Source organism: Mauremys reevesii, linkage group 1 (assembly GCF_016161935.1).
Source record: "Mauremys reevesii isolate NIE-2019 linkage group 1, ASM1616193v1, whole genome shotgun sequence".
Taxonomy (NCBI): Eukaryota; Metazoa; Chordata; order Testudines; family Geoemydidae; genus Mauremys; species Mauremys reevesii.
Window position 1 is genome coordinate 43,159,757 of NC_052623.1, and position 22,945 is coordinate 43,182,701.

A 22,945-nucleotide genomic window follows, 5' to 3' on the forward strand; every position below is an offset into this window, starting at 1 on the left:
TTCTCTCATGTGCGGCCACACAGGCGCACACCTTAGAGGGAACTATCCGCGGACCACCTGAATGGAGCTTGCAGACCACTGGTGGCCCACGGTCCACAGTTTGAGAACCACTGGTCTATTCAACATGTTAAGGCCCCACACAGTTAAAAAATGGTTTAGTCTTGCGATATAGATCCAGACAAACCATTTTGTCTGTATTCTTGAATTGTGGTATGCTCTTCTTTAGCCTTGGTATGCTAGGGATTTACACTCCTCCCACCCACCCACACACTTTTGCTACCACTAATTCAGTTATACTGGCATTACTAATGTTGGGAGTGCTATGGTAGATTTCTCACTGTTTTTGGCAATTGTTTTCAACACGATGCTAATTAGATTTGCTCAGAACTGGCGGTTGAACCTGTGGTGGCAGCAGCTGGATTTTTTGTTAAAATGTCCCAGTATAGACAAGTCTGGTAGCCGTGTTAGTCTGGATCTATAAAAGCAGCAAAGAATCCTGTGGCACCTTATAGACTAACAGACGTTTTGCAGCATGAGCTTTCGTGGGTGAATACCCACTTCGTCGGATGCAAGTAGTGGCACATCCACCAACAGTTATGCTTCATCTGTGCTGCAAGCCTGAAGTGTCTGGGTACTGTGTTGTAAATCAACAACTTTTCAGTGTAAACGTTCTGGCTCTTTCCTGTGCAACTGGGGCTACAGCCCTGGCATATTACCAGCACCAGTGTCCTTATTTAGGCACCAAACAAGTGTTTGCAGTTCTGTTTTTTTGCTGCTAGAGTTAAACTGGAAAAATGTGGTTCCCCCACCTCCATGCCTACCCCAAGCTCAGCATCTCTCCTTTAGCAGTTTTTTTTAACGTAGACTGCTACTAGTTATCTATACAACAAGTTAAGGTTTCATCAGAAAACCCATTATCTCTCTCTCATCAGGCGAGAGAGTTCCAGGGCAGGGAGGGGAGCAGCACCTCCCTAGGACGATCCCTGAGGGCTCCTCCTGTCTCCCCTTGGTTTCCAATTTCAATTTTTAGTGATCTCCAGCAGCAGGTGCTGGTTTCCAACCCAGCCTCCCTCCAGCAGGAGGAGGCGGCGGCTTGCTTGGTGCTGCCAGAGGAGAGGAGCACTAAGCACAGGCGTCCGCTTTCAGCGCGTCTGTCTCCCAAGCAGCTCCTGCCATGAACAGGGGAGGAGGAAGTGAAATGCAGCAGCCCCAGCGATGCTAGGGGAGAAGCAGGCGTCTCGCCCCAGGGTTACGTGAAGTCGGCTCCCCCTGCCAGCATCGCAGTGAGCCGAGCCAAGGGGCCCCGAGGCGGCGGCTCGGGACATGCTGCTGCAAGGAGCCTGCGGGCAGGTTGTGGAGCAACAGATTCGTTCCGTTGGGCAGCGGTGGGACGGAGCGGGAGGGATCCCGATCGCTCCCGGGGCAGAGACCCGGGTAACAGAGCAGGCGGGGGTGGGAGCGTGTAGCCCGGACAGGGACCCGGGGGTCAGGGAGCTGGCGGGAGGGGGGCGTGGGTGGGGCAGGGCGCTGGGGTGGGAGCCAGGGCAGGGAGCCGGGGTGGAGCCGGGGCCGCGGGGACTGGGGCACAGCAAGGGCAGGGGGAGTTAGGAGGAACTGGGGGGCGTGGGCGGGGCAGGGTGCTGGGGTGGAGCAAGAGTTGGGGTTGTAGCCCGGCCGGACAGGAGCTGGGTGGGGGGGTCTAGGAGGAACTGGGGCGTGGCCGGCCCGGTGGGTGGGGGTAGCCGGGGCAGAGAGCTGGGGAGGGGGGTAGCCGGGGCAGGTGAAGCTGGGGGTGTAGCTAGGCCAAGGAGGACGGGGGCAGCTGGCGGTGCAGCCAGGACCGGGGCCAGGGAGCTGGGCCGTGGTAACTGTGGCGCGCCGTGGGCGCCTCCCCGGCGTGTCCTGTGGCCATGGCGGCGGCCGGAGAGTTTCCGCTCCGCGCTGCGGGGTCTGGAGGCGGAGGCAGCGGGCCCGGGCCGGGTGGGCGTGTGACTAAAGGTGGCCCCGGGGCTGCTGCCCGCTTTGTTTCCAGGCCTTGGCTGCTGGTGGCTCCTCGGGGTCGCGTTGGTGAGATCACCGGGCTAGCGGCGCGCCGAGCGGCCGCGCTGAATGCCGGGCGGCTGCCGCTGTGAGGCGAGGCGGACGCTCCGTGGTTTCATGCGAGGTAAGAGACCCGGTACCTGCCGAGCCCCGCTGACACCGAGCCGCTCCCCTCCTGCCCGAGCAGCCCGGTCCCTCCTCCATCCGCTCTCCTCGACTCACCAGGCAGCCCTCCAGCCTCCCATCCCTTCTCCCCACACCCCGCCAAGCGCCCGCTCCAGTTAGTCCCTTTCCCCAACACACCCTCTTGCCTCAGTCCACCAAATGCCTCTTTCAGTCCAGCCAGCCACTCCAAAGACAAGGCGGAGGAAGTAATGTCTTTTATTGGACCAACTTCTGTTGGTGAAAGAGACACGCTTTCGAGTTACACAGAGCTCTTCAGAAGCTGGTCCAGTAAAATATATTACCTCACCTACCTTGTCTCTCTAGTATCCTGGGACCCACAGGGCTACACCACCACTCCAAAAACAAGCCTCCTCAAAGTCTTCTCCAGAGACATCCCAAATCCAGTCTCTTCCTCCTCCCAAAATAACATAGTTTAACTTTAATCCTAGCTTTTGTTAGTTATCTCTACTCTTGTCCATATTTATGAAGATAGCATGTGTAATCCAAGGGCTGGCCAGAGCTGTGCCGTGTTCTTTAGGAAAGGATTGCATTTTAGGATTGGAAAGACTCTGATACCATAAAACTTCCGTTTTCCTTTTCCTTGCTTGCTGTCTGGTCACCCTGCAAGAGGTGTTAGATCACAAGTGTGAAAAATCGGGACAGGGGGTGGGGGGGTAATAGGAGCCTATATAAGAAACAGACCCCCAAATCAGGACTGTCCCTATAAAATCAGGACATCTGGTCACCCTAACCTCTTGTAACATGGGAAGAAGCCTTTTGACTCGCATGCATAATGGTGTTTGATCAGTTCCTTTCAGGTACTCAGTTTAAACTGCTTCACTTTCTTAGGTGTACCATAGTGGAAATATTTATTTAAAGTCAAGAGCAGTTGACTTTGTGTAGCCAATAATTAATCTTTACTATTCAGATAATTCTTTAAAACTGTTTCTGTACCTCTGTGTTCAGCGGTCATAGAAACAGTTATATTAAGGGGCATGTTTAACTTAATATATAGCCAATTTAAGGAGTTTAAAAGTAGTTTCATGTGCAAAACTTGCCCTAGAGTCCCCCCTTTGCTGGTTATTATGGTTTTGAATACACTTCTCGGTATTTAACAGACAAAATAATTCATTCCCACATTGCTACGTGAAAATGTCACAAATAGAGAAAACAAGGAAATCCACCATACCAAAAATGCTATTACGTACACTAAACAAATATAATTTTTTTTGGCCAGTTATAGGTGTTATTTGTAACGCTTGCTGAAAATTTTTCAGACTCAAGTGTGGGTTTTTTTTTTTTTTTTTAGAAAATTGTTTGTACCTTCTGTTGTCTTGAGTTAGACTTAATTTTGCAAACACCTGTGAGAAATTTTATGCATATGCAACAATGTTTGTAGGATTTGGGTTCTAGATTGTGAACTCTTTGGGATAGGGGCCTGTTTTATGCTGTGTTTGTACAGCACCTAGCACAATGGAGCTCAACTCCTATTTGGGACCTTTGAGCACTTCTATACAAATAATTTTGGTACAGTCCAAGAATATTTTGTTCAAGATCACTCCTGATTTTTAGTTTGAGCGGGGGGAAAAAACCACAACTCTGAGTAGTGCCTCACATTTAGTGACCAGCGAAGGTCACTAATGTCAACTTTGACTATATATTCTGAAGATGAGTGTTTAGAAGTTTAAAATCACCTTCTGATCTATAAAGAAACTAAGCCATTCATGTACCCTCTGGGTTTTCAAGGTAACATGTTGCTCCCTTTCCAATATATCTGTTAAAAACTTACTGGCAGGGATTGTCTATATCAGTGGTTCTCAACCAGGGTCCATTCAGTTTACTGGAACATTAGTTAATACTTAACTGTATTTAGTATATGTAGCTGCAATGCAAGAGAACATTTCTCTAGATGTACTTGGTGAAGTCTTCCTTGTAGTGGATAGTAGTGAATGGATATTGAAAGCAATGCTATTTTATTACCAGCTTGCTGTGTCAACATTCAGTAACTTTACAGCTGCTTTAGTTACGTAGGGTAGCGGAAGCACTTCTTAAATTAGGCTTAAAGGACATCGGTCACATGGAAGTTTCATAATTTGGCATGCATTATCCCAGTATACTATCAGTCTCCTGTATTCAGATTGCTTGTGAGTTTAGAAAAATACCACACATCTTGATTTAAAAAAAAAAAAATCAGATGGAGTTTTCTTAGGGTGTAAAAGTTGGAGAATCAGATGGTATTTTAGGTATGTAATTTTCAAAAAACTGATTGAGCATAGGTATTATCCAGGACTTTTCTCATCTGTTTGTGGAGACTGGTGTTTATGCACAGATGGAGTCTCAGAATGTTGGACTGAGTATTAATCTGTTGGAATGATTTAATTACTAACTTTACTGGATGGATCAGTGCTTTAAAAATATCAAGCAATGATATTCCAGAGACTCTTTTTGCTGCTCAAGGAGAACTAGATTTTTGATACTGGTTAACCTTGAAAGTGTTAGAGGTTCAGTTTGGTTCTGATGCACACCCAAAATGTTTTGTTTGTTCAGACTGTAACTCTCTCAGTTACATAAACTTGAGTTGGAAATCTCATGAGACTAAGCTTTTTTTGCTGAGATTTCTGGTAGTCTCTGCTCCCAGTTGAAAATATCCCCAACAATGAAATGAAGACAAGCAATGCAAAGGCAATGAAAATGAATTTAAAAATAAAAATAAAAAAATCAGACTACAAGTTTGGTTTGGGTGAGATCTTTTTTTAGCCAACATAGCTTGCCTGTAAACAGCCCAGCAATTCATAGATTTAAGCCAAAAGGGATTTGGGTTCTAGTTTAACTTCCTGCATTACATAGATCATAGAACTTCACCCAGTAATTCTTCCATCAGGCCAATAACTTCTTGTTGAGCTAGAATTTCATCTTTTTAGAAGCATATCCAATCTTTATTTGAAGACTTCTAGTGATAGTTATTCCAATGGCTAGACCATTGGATCTCATTAGGCCTTTGTCTTCTAGATTATAGAGTTCCTATTATTCATATCTCTTTAATTATTTTAGGCATTAAAAAATTCTTTGATATGTACTAGCGGGAAGACGAGAGGGATAATGGTTACTCAGAGAAATGGTAGTAAATTCAGGATATTTAATGCTGTGATTTGCAACGTTATTTAACTTGTTCTCCCCTTTTTGAAACTCTTATGCTGTCTCTCTCACTTTTCTGTGCCACATTTGGGATATGGCTAGGATGAGTTATTGGATGGATATCATTAAAGAAAATGAATAGTTCTAGAGCATGGGTTCCCAAACTGGGTTCGCGGCTTATTCAGAGTAAGCCCCTGGCAGCCGTGTGACGCTTTGTTTACCTAAGTGTGGCAAACCATGGCCACTGGGAGCTGCAAGCAGCTGTACCTGCAGATGCTCAGGTAAACAAAGTGTCTTGCGACCCGCCAGGGGCTTACCCTGAACAAGCCATGAACCAAGTTTTGGAACCCCTGTTCTAGAGACTTTCCTAGACTTATTTATTTCCAGAGTGCCTATTGCCAGGGCAGCTAGCTAAGTGTTTCCATCTGTTATTAAGACAACTGCAAAATAAAGACTACCTGGAGGTCCTGAAAGCTATATTTAAATTACTAGGTGAAAGGCTTAAGTACAGGGTCTCTGTGATAGTCTCTGAATTGCTTCTGGTTTTACATGCAAGTTAATGGAGACTCCCACAGTTACATTATAGGATAAAACAAATATGTCATACACTGACTGCCTGTAGGTAGGAAGGAGCTTCCCTTATAGTCAGGTTGTTCCATCGCTGTCCGTTATGAGGATTTTTGCCTCTTTCTTTGAAACATCTGGTACTGACTGCCCACTGTTGGAGACGCAGTACTGGATTAGAACTATTACTGCTCTGCTCTGGTATTGTAGTTCTTTTGTTAATCCAGGGGTAGGCAACCTATGGCACGCATGTCGAAAGCGGCATGCGAGCTGATTTTCAGTGGCACTCACACTGCCTGGGTCCTGGCCACTCGTCTGTGGGGCTCTGCATTTTAATTTAATTTTAAATGAAGCTTCTTAAACATTTTAAAAACTTTATTTACAACAGTAGTTTAGTTATATATTATAGACCTATAGAAAGAGACCTTCTGAAAACGTTAAAATGTATTACTGGCACACAGAATCTTAAATTAGATTCTGGGATGCATTAACAGATGTGTTGTGAGCAAGACACGAGAAGTCATTCTTCCGCTCTACTCTGCGCTGGTTAGGCCTCAGCTGGAGTATTGTGTCCAGTTCTGGGCACCGCATTTCAAGAAAGATGTGGAGAAATTGGAGAGGGTCCAGAGAATAGCAACAAGAATGATTAAAGGTCTTGAGAACATGACCTACGAAGGAAGGCTGAAAGAATTGGGTTTGTTTAGTTTGGAAAAGAGAAGACTGAGAGGGGACATGATAGCAGTTTTCAGGTGTCTAAAAGGGTGTCATCAGGAGGAGGGAGAAAACTTGTTCACCTTAGCCTCTAATGATAGAACAAGAAGCAATGGGCTTAAACTGCAGCAAGGGAGATTTAGGTTGGACATTAGGAAAAAGTTCCTAACTGTCAGGGTAGTTAAACACTTGAATAAATTGCCTAGGGAGGTTGTGGAATCTCCATCTCTGGAGATATTTAAGAGTAGGTTAGATAAATGTCTATCAGGGATGGTCTAGAGACAGTATTTGGTCCTGCCATGAGGGCAGGGGACTGGACTCGATGACCTCTCGAGGTCCCTTCCAGTCCTAGAGTCTATGAATCTATGACTCGGCACACCACTTCTGAAAGGTTGCCGACCCTTGTGTTAATCAAATTGTGATCAAAATAAACAGACCTTGCACTGGGCCCTAAACATTAATACATCCAGATGCTGATGGACTTACCAAAGGACCAAATTCTAAAGGTGTGGCTCCTTTAACTGAGAGCTGTGCCACCAGTTTTAAAATATTTGATTACTGTGCCATATGGGCACAGGAGTCAATGTACACAGAGCCAGTTGCAGGTTTGGGGCCTTAGATAAAGCAAATGGCTCATAGATTATTTTAAATACTGTTTTGTGGAATAGTGTTGAAGGCACTCTGAGATAACTTGATCTTCGGTGTTGAATATTCACTTCCTATATCTTAATACTTGTATTGTGGTAGCACTTAAAGACCCCAGTCAGGATCAGGGTTTGTATACACATTATACAAACACATAAAACATAGTCCCTATCCCAGACAGTTTACAGTCCAGATAGACAAGACAGAACATAAGCAAACTGTCAAAAGGTATTGTTACCTGACCAGGTGCCCAGCACTACCCTCTTGGATCCCCCTGAAACTTGAAGATCTTGCAAGTGAACAGTAACTTATAGGCATTGGTAACTAAAGTTGCTGATAGAGCTAGGAAAAGCAGCATATGGACGCCTTGCCATTGCCCATCATTAGGAGAAATTAGACAATTATACAGACACTCAGTTCTGTACCCATATATAAGGTTCAAGGTACAATAAGGGTTTTCAGTGTCATTTGTAAAAGAATAATGGAAGATGTTTAGCCTTTGAAAATTTTATTGACTAGTCATGCTTAAGATGCTTCCTGTCTACAATCATTCTAAGTATTTCATATAAATACATTGCTTTTACTATAGATCTGGAGTGAGAAACCCAGGATTTGCACCAGCCATTCTGGCTGCATTATATGGTTTCAAAGAATTGGCATTTGTTTTCTGTGTTTATAAGTTGCATATTAAAAGTAGCATATGAACAGAATACTGTGGGAGAATCAAGCAAAGTGAGGCAGTCTCTCAGACCTCCTCACCCCAATCCTCAATCGCTTTCATTAACTAAGAATAATTGATTCTTAAAGAGAAGTCCACCCTTTCTAGAGTAACAAAAATGCAAAATAAAAAAACATTTTAAACAAGCACTTCCTTTGTATAGTATTCCATACTGAGCCATTGGCTCTTTCACAAGGGTGCCCAAAGCAAACAAAAACACTTTAAAATTCTCAGTATTGGGTTGTGGAGGGAAGCATCCTCCCAAAGTGCCACCCTTGGGCCTCAAATAAGTACCAATTCCCAAACCCTGTATATCTTCTTGGCCAATGCTGCCTCTTCTATTTGATCCCAAGGTTCTTCACTCTCTCCAGGATCCCTTCACAAACAGTATCAGATTCTACACTTTCCCTTCTCTGGCCAGGTATCTATGTTGATCTTTCCACAGTCCTTACCTAGCACACCTACTCTTTCCACAACTCCCACCTTGTGAAATAAGAGAGCTACTTCCCGGAATTCTTTGCTGTAGAGCAGGGATCGGCAGCCTTTGGCACGTGGCCCACCAGGGAAATCCGCTGGTGGGCCGGGTTGGTTTGTTTACCTGCATCATCTGCAGGGTCGGCTGATCGCAGCTCCCACTGGCCATGGTTCGCCATTCCAAGCCAATGGGAGCTGCGGAAAGCAGCATGGGCCAAGGGATGTGCTGGCCACTGCTTCCTGCAGCCCCCATTGGCCTGGAACAGTGAACCGCAGCCAGTGGGAGCTGCGATCGGCCAACCCCGCGGACCTTGCAGGTAAACAAACCGTCCCGGCCCACCAGCGGATTTCCCTGACAAGCCACATGCCGAATGTTGCTGATCCCTGCTGTAGAGGTTTAGAGCTCACATGCCCTAGAAAATACAGCTCCCAGAATGCCTGTGTTGTGGGCTGACATAGTGATGACAATTTTTAACATAAGAATGGCCATACTGGGTTCATACCAAAGGTTCATCTAGCCCAGTATCCTGTCTTCCAACAGTGGGCAATGCCAGGTGCTTCAGAAGGAATGAACAGAAAAGATAATCATCAAGCAATCCATCCCCCGTCACCCCTTCTCAGCTTTTGGATCTTGACCCATCTTAAAGGGCCAGCATATCCTGATACAACTTCTGGAAGATATTGCAAACTTAATAGAATATGTTCCTTCTCCAAACTGTTATTTGGTCAGTGGCTGGACTATCTCATTAAATTCCAGATACCAACATGAAACAGATTGGGCACATTGTGTTTCCCTGGTCTCTAGACCAAGAAGAAACCTTGTAGACGCCACTGGTGCTACAAGTAGTTTAACTTCATCTATTTATCCTTCTTCCTGTTCACTTAGTACTTGCACAGGCTGTTAAATTGTTTACCTGCATATAGGTGAACTCAGCAAGGTGCAAACATTTTTCATTTCTCCGGGATAGTAAAAGAAACAATTTTCATTCTGATCTTTAAACCAAAAAGTTTCCGCTGAACACTAAGTATGGATTGATACATCAACCTGAATTAGAGCAGTTATGTGGAAAGTAATCTTGCATTTAATGATAGGTATTAAAATTTTATGTTGCTAAGAGAGTTAATACATCTGAATGTTAATAACTTTGCAGTTTCTGAACTGCAAATTCAGACATGTCACATGCATTTGTCATTGTCAGAAGATTTAACTGCATGACAAGTTTCAACTTTTAAAAGTAAGACATTTGAGTTTAGAGCAAAAGAGTGTGAAATATTATTCTTAAGGAGAAACATACTGTGTTCACAGCCCTAGAACTCAATCTGCTTGTCCATTTTTTTAAAATAAAAATACTCATTAGGCTGAGACGGACTAATCATAAGAAAATTCAACCCTAAAAGAATCTGACAATTTTAAAGTTGGAAAAAGATAGAGCAATCAGGTGGTGGTGGTTTTTTTTTATGATGTACTAAATTATTTTAAAAAATAAAGGAATAAAAGTCTTTATCTTAGAAATATCAGGAATGTCAAGTCTGATCCTGACTTACTTTCCTTGAGGACTTCTTGGAGGACTTCTATGGCTATAGTAAATCCAAACAAAATCTGTAGCTAAATGATGGCTAGATACATTGTCAAATATATTGAGCCTTTTAAAAATACACTTATTTCTTTATTTTGATTTAGAGCTAAGTGGTGGGGGGCAGGGAGGGAGGTGAAGAGAAACCCACTTACTACCAGATCTAGGTGCCTGCCATACTTTTAAAGTTACATTAACAAGTCCCAGCACCTTCCCAAAAATAATGAACCAGAGAAAACAATCAAATTTAGACATCCTGACGGGACCTTGCCCCACCCCCAAATTTCCAACTTTATTGGGCTTCTCTCTCTCCCCAAAAGTCTGAGTAAAGAGATGAATTTTGCTGCACGCTCTGGCTATTTCACTCCAAGAGAGGGAGTACATTTCAAAGTTGGAAGCCCCTCATGGAGAATCCATTGCTGGAAGATGTTTCTGAGGAAACTCCAGCCCAAGCTGACAACTGTGACAGTATGACTTGGGCAGAAAGGTGGTGTCTCAAAGAGGCAGGACCAAAGCCATTTAGGACGTTATAAGGGCAAACCAATACTTTAATCTCCACCAGAAACCCTGGAGCACTGGTGTCATGTTCATCTGGCAAGACACATCACCTAGTAAGCAGGTGGCCACATTAGAACCAAAAGACTCTGGAACTTTCCGCATGCTGCAGCAGCATCCACATAGAAGTTATTGCATGGCATACTGGTGTGCTGTAGAGTTACATCCTGGCATGTCGTGCAGTAGCTTGCTGTGTAGACAAGCCCTAATATTTTCTGTCACATTCATTTCTGGCTTTTTTAAGGGATAGTTCTCCAGCACAGATGAGCCCGGTAGCCCTAATATAGTATAATGGATGTTATATAGGGCAATGGTTCTCAAAACCGGTCCGCTGCTTGTTCAGGGAAAGCCCCTGGCAGGCCGAGCCGGTTTATTTACCTGCCGCATCCGCAGGTTCTGCCGATCACGGCTCCCACTGGCCACGGTTCGCTGCTCCAGGCCAATGGTTCACCCCCATTGGCCTGAGGCGGCGAACCATGACCGGTGGGAGCCGTGATCGGCCGAACCTGCGGACGCAGCAGGTAAATAAACCGGCTCGGCCCGCCAGGGGCTTTCCCTGAACAATCGGTGGACCGGCTTTGAGAACCACTGATGTAGGGTATCCAGCTCTTTTAAATTGTTTAAATAATGAGAATGCTCTCTCACATAACCATGTTAATTTTTCTTCTGACAGAACAGTTTGAATAAAAGCATTCTGTTAAGCATGTCAGTTATACTCTATTCAGTTGTAGATATTGGCTGGTCGCCCAATATTGTCACAAGGAAAGTTAATTACAGACACTTCATGTGGAGAAAGTATACAGACTGTCCATGTGATTCAGGGTACGTCTACACTACAGGATTATTCTGATTTTACATAAACCGGTTTAGTAAAACAGATTGTATAAAATCGAGTGCACGCGGCCACACTAAGCACATTAAATCGGTGGTGTGCGTCCACGGTCCAAGGCTAGCATCGATTTCTGGAGCGTTGCACTGTGGGTAGCTATTCCGTAGCTATCCCATAGTTCCCGCAGTCTCCCCCGCCCCTTGGAATTCTGGGTTGAGATCCCAGTGCCTGATGGGGCAAAAATCATTGTCACTGGTGGTTCTGGGTAAATGTCGTCAGTCATTCCTTCCTCCGGGAAAGCAACGGCAGACAATCATTTCGCACCCTTTTTCCCTGGATTGCCCTGGCAGACGCCATAGCATGGCAACCATGGAGCCTGTTTTGCTTCTTGTCACTGTCACCGTATGTGTACTAGATGCCGCTGACAGAGGCGATTCAGCAGCGCCACACAGCAGCATTCATTTGCTTTTGCATGATAGCAGAGATGGTTATCAGCCGTTCTGTACCATCTACCATGCCATTGTAAATTGGCAATGAGATGACGGTTACCAGTCCTTTTGTGCTGTACCATCTGCTGCTGTCATAGGTGCCCCGGCTGAGATTGGCCAGGGGTGCAAAAGACAAAAATGGCAATGACTCCCCAAGACAATCCCTCCTTTATGGTATCTAAAAATAGAATCAGTCCTGCCTAGAATATGGGGCAAGTGTACTAGAGAACCAGTGTATCAGAGAACCAGAGAGCACAGCCGCTCCGTGTTAGATCCCGCAGAAATGATGAGCTGTATGCCATTCACAGGGGGTGCCCCTGCAACAACCCCACCTGTTGATTCCCTCCTCCCCCAGCCTTCCTGGGCTACCGTTGCAGTGTCCACCATTTGTGTGATGAAGTAATAAAGAATGCAGGAATAAGAAACAGTGACTTGTTAGTGAGATAAAATGAGGGGAAGGCAGCCTCCAGCTGCTATGATAGTCCAGACAGGACATTAAGCAGTGTGGGGGAGAGGAGCCCAGCATCCTGCTGCTATGATAGTCCAGGCAGAACAGAATCTTTTCTTTACACATGAAGGGTGGGGGCTGATGGAGCTCAGCCCCCTGTTGCTATGATGAAGATGGTTACCAGCCGTTCTGTACCATCTACTGGGAATGATCAGGAGTTTTTTACCCAGGCGCCCCCAGCCGACCTCACCGGAGGCCAGCCAGGAGCACTCACGGGCTGATGATGAGGACGGATACCAGTCCTTTTGTACTGCACCATCTGCCACAAGGCTGATGATGACGATGGATATCAGCCATATTGTACCATCAGCCACCCATGACGGGGGGCGAGGATGCTGCTGTTGACTGCTGCAGCATCGCGTCTATCAGCAGCATTCAGTAAACATAGGGTGACATTTAAAAGAGTCAAGAGAGGATTTTTTTCCCTTTTACTTCTGGGGGTGGGTGAGGGGGGTAAATTGACGAGCTATGCCCTGAACCACCACGGACAATGTGTTTGACACTACAGGCATTGGGAGCTCAGCCAAGAATGCAAATGCTTTTCGGAGGCTGCAGGAACTGTGGGATAGCTTGAGTCCTCAGTCCCCCCTCCCTACCTCCATGAGCGTCCATTTGATTCTTTGGCTTTCCGTTACGTTTGTCACACAGCAGCGTGCTGAGTCCCTGCTGTGGCCTCTGTCTGGAGATTTTTTTTAAAATGCTTTAGAATTTCATCTTCTGTAACGGAGCTCTGATAGAACAGATTTGCTTGCCCATACAGCGATCACATACGTACGGTCCATGCTGGAGCTCTTTTTGGATTTTGATTTCGGACTGCATCGCCACCTGTGCTGATTGGAGCTCCACGCTGGGCAAACAGGAAATGATATTCAAAAGTTCACGGGGCTTTTCCTGTCTACCTGGCCACTGCATCCGAGTTCTGATTGCTGTCCAGAGCGGTCAGTTGTGCACTGTGGGATACCGCCCGGAGGCCAATACCGTCGATTTGCGGCCACACTAACCCTAATCTGATATGGTAATACCGATATTAGCGCTACTCCTCTCGTTGGGGAGGAGTACAGAATCCGGTTTAAAGAGCCCTTTATATCGATATAAAGGACCTCTTAGTGTGGACGGGTGTGGCGTTAAATCGGTTTAACGCTCCTAAAACCGGTTTAAACGCGTAGTGTAGACCAGGCCTCATTCTAAAGAAAGGAAAAGATCAGCATCTAACATTCATCAATGAAAATACATTTTCTAGAAAGAGTGGTGTTTTGAAATGTAAATAGACGATTACTCTTAAGCAGTAAGGCCAATTGTAAAGTGCATAACAATAAACAAGACTGCTGACTTTCTTTAACCAAATATATTCAGGCAGTGCTCTGATACACACCTTTCTATGTGATGATCTAGAAATACATAGAGAAATTTGCTATCTCTCAGAATAGTCACTCAATAGCTATCTGGATTAGTGTGTTTTATTTTTTTTTTAAATTGTGTTGGAAAATAACCAGTTAAGATAAGGGAATCTGAATAAATATTTATTCTTATGAAATGTGACAATGAGGTGTTGTGCGCCACTTAGTTTATTTATGTATCAGAGGGGTAGCCGTGTTAGTCTGGATCTGTAAAAGCAACAAAGAATCCTGTGGTACCTTATAGACTAACAGATGTTTTGCAGCATGAGCTTTCGTGGGTGAATACCCACTTCTTCGGATGCAAGTTTATTTATGTTCTTCAAGGGGATGTATTAGTTTGAAATTTGATCAATTAAAAACAATGAGTTATAAGTTGTTCTACCTGCCTCTGAGTCCCACTGACAACTTTTGAGTTTCACTGTAACATTTGCCTATGTTCTAAAAAAACCTCTCCCTTGCCATTGTGTGAAAGACTCATACAAGCAGGGGACGCTGCCTGATCAGGCCCTGCTCCTACAATTGGATACTCACAGGTGGACTCTTGTGCCCACACAAAGCCCTACTGTAGTTAAGAGAGCTCTCTGTGGGCACAAGGATCTACCTATGCAGGTTCATTACAGGCTCAAGACCTAAGTAACTAAACAGTGGAAATGGTAAAACCAACTATACACCAAGTGTACAAAGTAAACTAAAAGGAAGAACTTTTTCCTCCAATCTCTTTCAGTTGTTGTAATTTTAGGCATTATTCCTATAAATAGGAGGTAAGAATTTTCAGACTGCAGTTTTTAAAAGTTGACTGTGTCCCTTTAAATAAATACAGTGGTTGTGGAGGATTATTTTTTCTAACCGTTAAAACAATGTACTTTGGTTCAGTTGAAATGAAATCCCTTGTTTCAAAGGTTATGTTCCATTTCACTTCAATATGACTACTGTTACTTAGTGGTTTCATTGCAACATTTTGAGTGAAATTCTGGCCCCATTGTGGTCATTGGGAGTTTTGACATTAGGTATGTCTGAGCTGGAGCTGAAAGTTAACTTCCAACCTGGGTAGACACACATATGATAGCATTAATTGAGCTATCCTGCTAAAAATAGTGGTGGGACAGGCTAGCTGCCCTGAGTACAATCCCATCTGAGACTCTACGTCAGGAGTCGGCAACCTTTCAGAAGCAGTGTGCCGAGTCTTCATTTATTCACTCTAATTTAAGGTTTCGCTTGCCAGTAATACATTTTAACGTTTTTAGAAGGTCTCTTTCTATGTCTATAATATATAACTAAACGATTGTTGTATGTAAAGTAAATAAGGTTTTTAAAATGTTTAAGAAGCTTCATTTAAAATTAAATTAAAATGCAGAGCCCCTGGACTGGTGGCCAGGATCTGGGCAATGCGAGTGCCAATGAAAACCAGGCTCATGTGCCGCCTTCGGCACCTGTGCCATAGGTTGCCTACCCCTGCTCTAGGTACATACTTGGATGTTTAGCTTGTCCGATTGCCTGTGCTGCTGCGGCTGTTTTTAGCAGGCTAGCTTGATCAGACCTAGCATGTATCTGTTTACCACAGCTGGAAATTAAATCTCCAGCTGCAGTGTAGAGGTATCCATAGATTTCAGTAGAGCTGGATTTCACCATTTAATTCTCTTATTCTGAATCTTTTTCATGCCGTCAGATATTGCTTAGGGCATGAACAAGCCTCTGCCATTCCTTCCTATCCTGGGCCACTCTTTGCATGTCCTCTATGTTGTTAAGTCTCATGATTTTTCCCTCTGTGAATGGTGTTTGATGGGAATTTTTTTCAGTTAGATCCTTGTGCATATTCCTTTAGTTGCTGTGACTCAGCTGGGAAGGTTTTGGTTCAACAGTTAATATCATGGGAGGTCTTAAATGAAAGACAGGGTCATAATGGCCATTAATATCATTGTGAAGTATATGTATAGATACTATGTAAGGAGGTGTGTGTGTGTGTGTTAAAGTTTATATCAAGACCGAGTTGACAAACATCTAGGATGAGTGCAGATGAAGGATTATAAAAATTTCAGAAAGGAACTAAGAAAGATAGAAACACAGTAGAGGAAGAGAACCTTATTTTGGATACACTTCAAAGGTTTGCTGGTCTGTGTTTGGGGAACAAAGACGACATCTCATCATCCTGCACCTAGCCAGCAGGCAGGCAGTGCGTTTACATTCATCACACACAGCCTTGGTTGGAACACTGCAGAGGCCATTTTGGGGTGAGATAAATTTCTTAATTTAACAGGCTAACCTCCATCTAAAGTTTAGTCTCTAGGAAGTGTTATATTTGTATATGTAATTTTTTTGTTTCCATTATCATCACCCACTATCTCTTGAATCTTTGATGATAACCTTGTTGTTTTCACTATAAATCAGTGGTTTTTTACCTTTACTGCAGCCTGCACCCCTTTGGTTCTCAAAATATGTTCTTGCACCCCTTATCAAAAATCAAAATATGTTCTCGCACCCTTTATCAAAAAAATTGTTGAAGTAGGTCAGTTCTTTAAACCTAGATATATTTATGTTTGTATATTACAGTAATCATTAAAAATGTATAATGTTAATAAATACATAGGTTTGATGAAACAAAGTAGTTGTACTTATGTGCCTGTGCTTAATTTGGCATGTCTCGCACCCCCAGAAAGGGCATCTCGCATCCTCAGGGGGTGCACGCCCTCCAGGTTAAGAACCACAGCTATAAATAGATCTTGGTGCTGGGTATTAAGCCAGGTGCTGATCCTGAGTTGAATCATACAAGCTGGTGTGTACACTGTTCCCTTGGGGACAGCACGCCTGACATTTCTGTGAATGTTCAGTGGATAAGGGCTAGACACTAAAGGGGAACTCTTCAAAGGGGCTCAGGGATGGGTGCATTTATTGTTAACCTACAAAGCAAAGTAAGAGCTGACAGTTCTGAGGAGAGTGCTTGGCTGGCTAACAGGCTGGTGGTGTGGGAGGTGACACTCAGGTAAGCAAAGGCAAATCTCCCTCTTGCTGAAGGCAGGGCAATAACAAGGTGACTCAGTCCTGGATACCCCCAGAGCCATAACAGCTGCCCAACAGAATGTCTGCCATGGCAAATGCTGGCTTCATTCTTAATATACGTCCCAGATATTTTCATCTTCTTTTCTGGATATCTTTAGAAATGAGGGGTTGTAGAACTCTGACAATTCTTGGCATTTGCTGCAAATTATTCCATTTAATAAGGCATTCATACATGCTTAAGTATACCTTTGGATTTTCAGCTTTTAAATTCATATGTTAAGATGGAAATAAAATGTGAGTTAAAAATGTGTAGTTTTGTCTTGAAATTGGTCATTTAAATTTTTTTTACAAATCTTGTTTAAACTGGTGAGTGCAGCTGCCACCTTGCCAATTCATGACATCATATCTTTCTGGATATCTCCATTGGCTTGTACATTACCACCAATGTACTCACTCCTTGTAATGTTTGAGTTTGGGAGCTATTGGGATTCTCATTAGATTTGTTTTTTCATAACTCATTATTAATCCTGTCTTTTTGCGATGCTGGACTGTCTTTTGGTCTTTGTTTTCTTGTTAGTTTAGATGTCATTTAGAAATCAGCAAAATCTATCTCTTCCAGTGTACTGTTCTGGAACAAGTGAAGTCTGTGTTGTATTGTTCTACACTTTTTCACATAGTGAAATCAATTACCTTGCCAAACAGGAGCAGTGAGAGAATGCATCCTTGTTTGACACGAATGGCTCTAATAAATGATTCACTCAAGTCTCTATCCACCTTGATATAAAGCCTTGATGATGTTAATTATTTTTACTGGCAAAACTTCAGGATGTTCCAGAGTGAATTGTGATGTAGGCTGTCAAATGCTTTCATAACTTTTTCTTATCACAGAGTGCTTACTTAGGGATGACTAGGCAGGTATTTTAGGCCCTGATACTGCTGGCAGCTCTGTGTGGACAGGCCATTTACTTTGATGGGTCCGCACATGGGCATAGCATTGTTCCTACAATGAGCAGCTTGCATGGTTAGGGCCTTAGTCAGCAAACATCCAAGAAAAGGTCAGAGCTATATTTATACCCACAAAATATAGTGGGAATAAATGCTATTATGTTAACATTTTTAATTTTCTGTCCTCATTAATACAAATATTATATCATGCCATCAACAATAGTGCAACTGTTTAGGTGTCTTAGTCTATGTCTGCACTGCAATTAAAAACCCATGGCTGGTCCTAGCTGACTCGGGCTCCTGAGGCTCGGATTACAGGTCTGCTTAATTGCAGTGTAGACTTCCAGGCTCAGACTGCAGCCTGAGCTCTGGGACCCTCCCACCTCATTGGGTCCTAGAGCCTGAGTTCAAGTCCAAGCCTGACAGTCTACGTTACAGTTAAATAACCCCTTAGCCCAGGCCCCATGGCGTGCATCAGCTAGCACAGGCCAGCAGTGGGTGTCTTAATTGCAGATATACCCATAGATCACAAAGATTTAGTGTGCTTTAACAGGTCTTACCTGGAAACCAATGGTCTCTCGATATTTGAGGACTCTTTCATACAGAGGGCCTACAGTGATACATATCCATATCTTACCAAGTTATATAGATGTATAGAAACGGATGAGTCTCCTCTCCAAAGTCAAAATATTCCTTGCCACTTTGTTTTAGTTCAAGCTATGGTTATTTTAGATTGTTAGAGTCCTTTAATATTTTTACCACAAATAAGAGAAGTGGCTCTGAATTTAGAATAAGCAACTAAGACTATTTAGATGAAATTTTAAAGAGAGACTGAATAGCAAAGAGAGGGTAAATTGAGTGCTCCCCTTGCCTGTGACTCTTGCTGCCTTATTGAGGCATTTTGCATTAGCCATTGCAAGAATCAGAATATTAGAACCGTTCTTTCTTACAGAATAGCTTGGAAATTACAATTTCACTTCCTCCTTGCCTAGGGAAAACTATTGCTCATCTTTGTCATAAAAGTGTGTAGTTATCTTGATTGGCAGGGACCTTTCCACTATTTAGTTCATCCCACAGCATAGTTGTAGGATTCATTTTGTAGTGCAGATCTGTATGTGGATTTAGTCTAGACACAGGGTTGCTCAGTTTTGAAGGTGGTGTTTAAGGTGCTGTATTTTGAATGTTTTGCACCTGTTAAGATATTAATTAGTGATCAACAAACACTGAGAAGATTGCCAACTCCTAATTTTAGGAATAAAAGGTTCTTTTCTGGAGTTGCCAAGGGCAACATTAAATATATGGATATTTTTGTAATGCAATAATAGTCAGAATTGTCTGAAGTGTGAATGCTAAAATCAAAATCTTTCTACTTCTCTGTTTATGTATATAATGATATGTGCTTAACTTGTCTTCTAAAATACAATTTTGTTTCTGCAAGAATATATTTTTGTGGATTATAGTGGCCTTCGTACCAGGTATTCTCCCCCCTGTCTTTTTGTGTGCAACCCTGAAATCTCCTTTCATCCTGATGTCCTCCAAAGTTAGTCAGGGCTAGTTCTTTGCATGGTAGTCTATTTAATGTTTTAATAAAATAGTGCTAGGAACTTAATGATGAGCTTTGATACAATTTCTGGTCTCTCTAAAGAGCAAGAAAATAGAATCATTAGCCTCTCCAGATGGGTAAGAGGCTAGAAGTCGGAGGACCCACTATGCATTCTGCATTTCAATGACCAGCTATAATCTTAATTTTCTGTATTGTATTTTAAATATAGCAGTGGGAAATGGCTAGACTGGTCAGTTTGCTGGATCTGAAGGTTTTAGCTGCAGAAGTAGAGCTTTCTTTGTTCATCTGCTGTGTGTACTTTCTAGTAATGCCATTATAGCCTGTCACAGATGTGACAGAGATCCTCATTGTTTCCTGCTAAGGTTTCTTTGTTGCCCTTGTTGTTCCCAGTAGGAAATCTAGTGTACTGGTTAAAACCCTAATATGAATGTTCTTCTGTCAGCATGAGCGTGATTTGATAAAATGGTTTTGACGTCTCTTAAATCTTGAGCATTTCCAATTTATTTTAAGGAAGTGTTGAGAAAATTATTCAGGTGAGAAAACTATTGAAACTGATTTGAACAACCGACTAATGTTTTTACATAATGTACAATTGCATTAAATTGCATTTAAATTTAATGTAATTATATATATTTAAGTAGTTTACACTGGCTTACTTAAAATATTACCTCCTGACCTATTTGATATCTTAAACACCTAATTTGATCTTGGTCTTTGTCAAAGTTGCACTACATAATTTTCCAGTAATGCTCGCATGGAGATGAACCACCGATAATTTAAAGTAGCTTTCTTTGTTTCAAAAAGGCGTGGGATCTGGAAACTTTTTTAAACAAGAAAATAGTGAAGGGGTGACTTGTACCAAATGGTAACCTAATATTTAAAATAACATTAAAGTCAGGTCATCCACTTGCACTAATGTGCATTTGTGTTATAGAGCAATAAATATGCTACTTGTATTATACTACCAAAGTTCTCCTCGGTTCATAGTTCCTGTACTTTGACTACATCATATGTCAGTTTTGCCAAAATAAGCATTTCTGTCACCAGGTACAAAGTGGCCATCTCAACTCTGACAGTACTTGAACTAAAGGCTAGCAAAGTGATGCTGCTTGCATTTAAGGTCAGTGCCTATCACTAGGTACACCAGACTGGCTCCTTATTTCTCCTACAGATGTTTTAATATGCTTAACATTATCCAATACCAGCAACTGAGGTAGTCTAAATACCACAGCAGGGACTGATTAGCTTTTTCAGATCACTGCCTTTATTTGCTATTTGCAAAGAAGCTTAATCCAGTGCTGGAGACCAGGCTTCCTGCTGTGCACTTGGGTAGCTTTCTCTCATTCTTTGTGTTCACAGTGGCAGAAATTAGTGAAAAGACTTCTCCTGCCTCAGAATTAAAAACTTCAAAATAGTAATGATAGTAGCTGTTCTTGTGGGTGTTTAATGGACAGTGTAAAAAGATTGTATTTTATTGGATTTTTGATTTGTAGTTATCTAAATTCATCTGCTGCTATCTCCAGAAGGTTTAGGTGCAGAAATGCGTGCAGCATTGGATTTTGCACTTGATAATATTTGCTTTATATTGGTAAATCTGGACATCTGATAAACTTTTGTCTTACAGCATGATGATGGGTGGATTCATTTGTTTTCCTGAAACATTTTAAAATTCAAAGACAATTTGGAAAATGCCTGAAATTAACAATCCAAATAATAAACTATTTTGTATTCTGGGCGCCCTCTAAACCACAGCAAATGGTCTCAAATTGTCTATTCTCACAGGCTGAGGAAATCTAACAGATGCTTCAGCTTGATTTTCAGTATTGCGTATCTGCTTATTGAATGGAACTGAAAGTCATTTAATATACTTGTGCCTCAGCCTTGTTTCATCTGAATTGAGCTTTCCTATGTAAAGTTACTAAAAACAAGGGTCATGATTTGAAAGTCCGAGATTTGGTCTGCTTTCTTACCAAACACCAAAACTAGACATTGGGCTGTTTGTAGGATCCAATTATTTGGGAGGGGAGAAGGGGACAAGTGGGTATTCTGGGGCCCATGCCCCCTGGATGTAGCTTTAAAACAAAACAAACAGACAAAAAAAAAACAGGTGACCCAGGTGCTAGTTAGACCCAGAGAAAATATTGGATTTTAGGAGTTTAAAAAAAAAGTATAATTGGGCTGCAGTATCAGTATTTACGGTGATTTATAATTTATATAAAGGATGAAGACTTTCCAATCTTCTACTGTTCCATTGCGTAACATTGGATAGCTTTGTACATATTTTGGCCTTTCTGACAATAACTTGAGGCCCATTGAAGTTCGGGGGGGGGAGGAGGGGAGTGAATGTCCCCTTTGCCTCCCTGATAGCACATGACCATTGTCATGTTGCTAAATGTAGTAAATTGCAGGTCTTTTATTAATCAAAAATTGTTTTGGACATTTTCTTTTAACTTAGACACATACTGTCTCCACAAGAAAGAAAAATTTTAAAACCTGCTTACCTAGTGACTTAACTTCCAAAATATTTATTTAGATTATCTATACAACTGCAGGAAACCAGGGAGATTTCTTTTTCAGGTGTAAATCTGTAATATAAGTTTTTCTTCTTACAAAATTATGAACATTGATGACTGCCACAAGTAAATTTATTGTTGAAGTGGTGCTAGCACAGCTCCTCTTTCCTTTATATAAGTTTATTAATGTTCTAATGCCATTAGTAAGAAAAATCCCATATTTTATGCATAAAATTGATATTTTTGCAGTTTAATAATTTATCAAAACATTTTCCATTGAAACTGAAATACTCTAAACATTGTATTTGGTTTTAGTTGTGCATAAGCACAAGTTCATCAGGCTTATTGGTACATAAATAAAAGTAAAGTTTCAGAAAATTTAGAGAGTGCTTTTGAATGTATTTGTGTAATATTGGCTCCTTAACAGACCTCCTGTTGCACTGCATTGATAAGGATTTATTTTATTAACAGGAAAAAGAAAATACACACAATCACTGCTGTGATATTTCTATATTTTTAATTTTCCCAGCAAAAGCTACAATGTTTTTGTAATAGACTTGGCTATATCCTTTAGGTTTTGTTTTTTATAGAAACTTTTACTACTTAAAAATAATTACTTTCTTTGTTGCATGTATTAGAAACAATGAGGAAAAGCTGAAGTCTGCCCAAGCCAGGTGTTTCTTGCTGGCAGCCTGCTCCCTAATGACTCTGGCGCTCATACGGCAGCTGCCTGCTAGTCTCCTTTGTATGGCCTATTGTTGCTGCACACCCCTCGTTAATACACATGCTGCCTGGGGCAGACCCTGAGAATGACATCAACTTGCTTATCTTAGAAACCTACAAACCTGATGCAGGGTTGGGAGGTTGCCTTGCATCTGCCTGGCCAACTAATTGTGAATTCTCTGGCCTATGATTGGCTGTTGTTCCACTCAGTAATAGGTTAAGCAAAGACATTGCCATTCCATCTGTTCAACCATTCATTGTTCTGCTTGCTTGCCTGGAAGTCTGCAGCTGAAATCGTGTTAAGGAGTTGCTTCTGGAACTGCTACAAGAAACCAATGTCTCTGTGTTTTCCAGCTAACGTAAGTATTTGGACTACTCTCTGCAGGGATTGAAAAGTTTCACC

The 22,945-nt window shown here is 42.4% G+C and overlaps 1 protein-coding gene across 4 annotated transcripts in view; it reads left to right on the forward strand.

The window, feature by feature from the left end:
• The first annotated feature begins 1,123 nt into the window (after positions 1-1,123).
• The window catches only part of ZC3H12C (zinc finger CCCH-type containing 12C), a 55,130-nt gene continuing 33,308 nt past the window's right edge, over positions 1,124-22,945 (forward strand). The window contains exons 1-3 of one of the 4 annotated variants that reach the window (XM_039513145.1): positions 1,124-1,434; positions 2,033-2,164; positions 20,354-20,426. In XM_039513145.1, the coding sequence (XP_039369079.1) occupies positions 20,409-20,426 (18 nt within the window). In that variant the 5' untranslated portion in view covers positions 1,124-1,434; positions 2,033-2,164; positions 20,354-20,408. Of the gene's footprint in view, positions 1,435-2,032; positions 2,165-20,353; positions 20,427-22,524; positions 22,902-22,945 lie in introns of those variants that run through there. The other 3 variants (XM_039513136.1, XM_039513153.1, XM_039513128.1) reach the window with 3 other exon arrangements.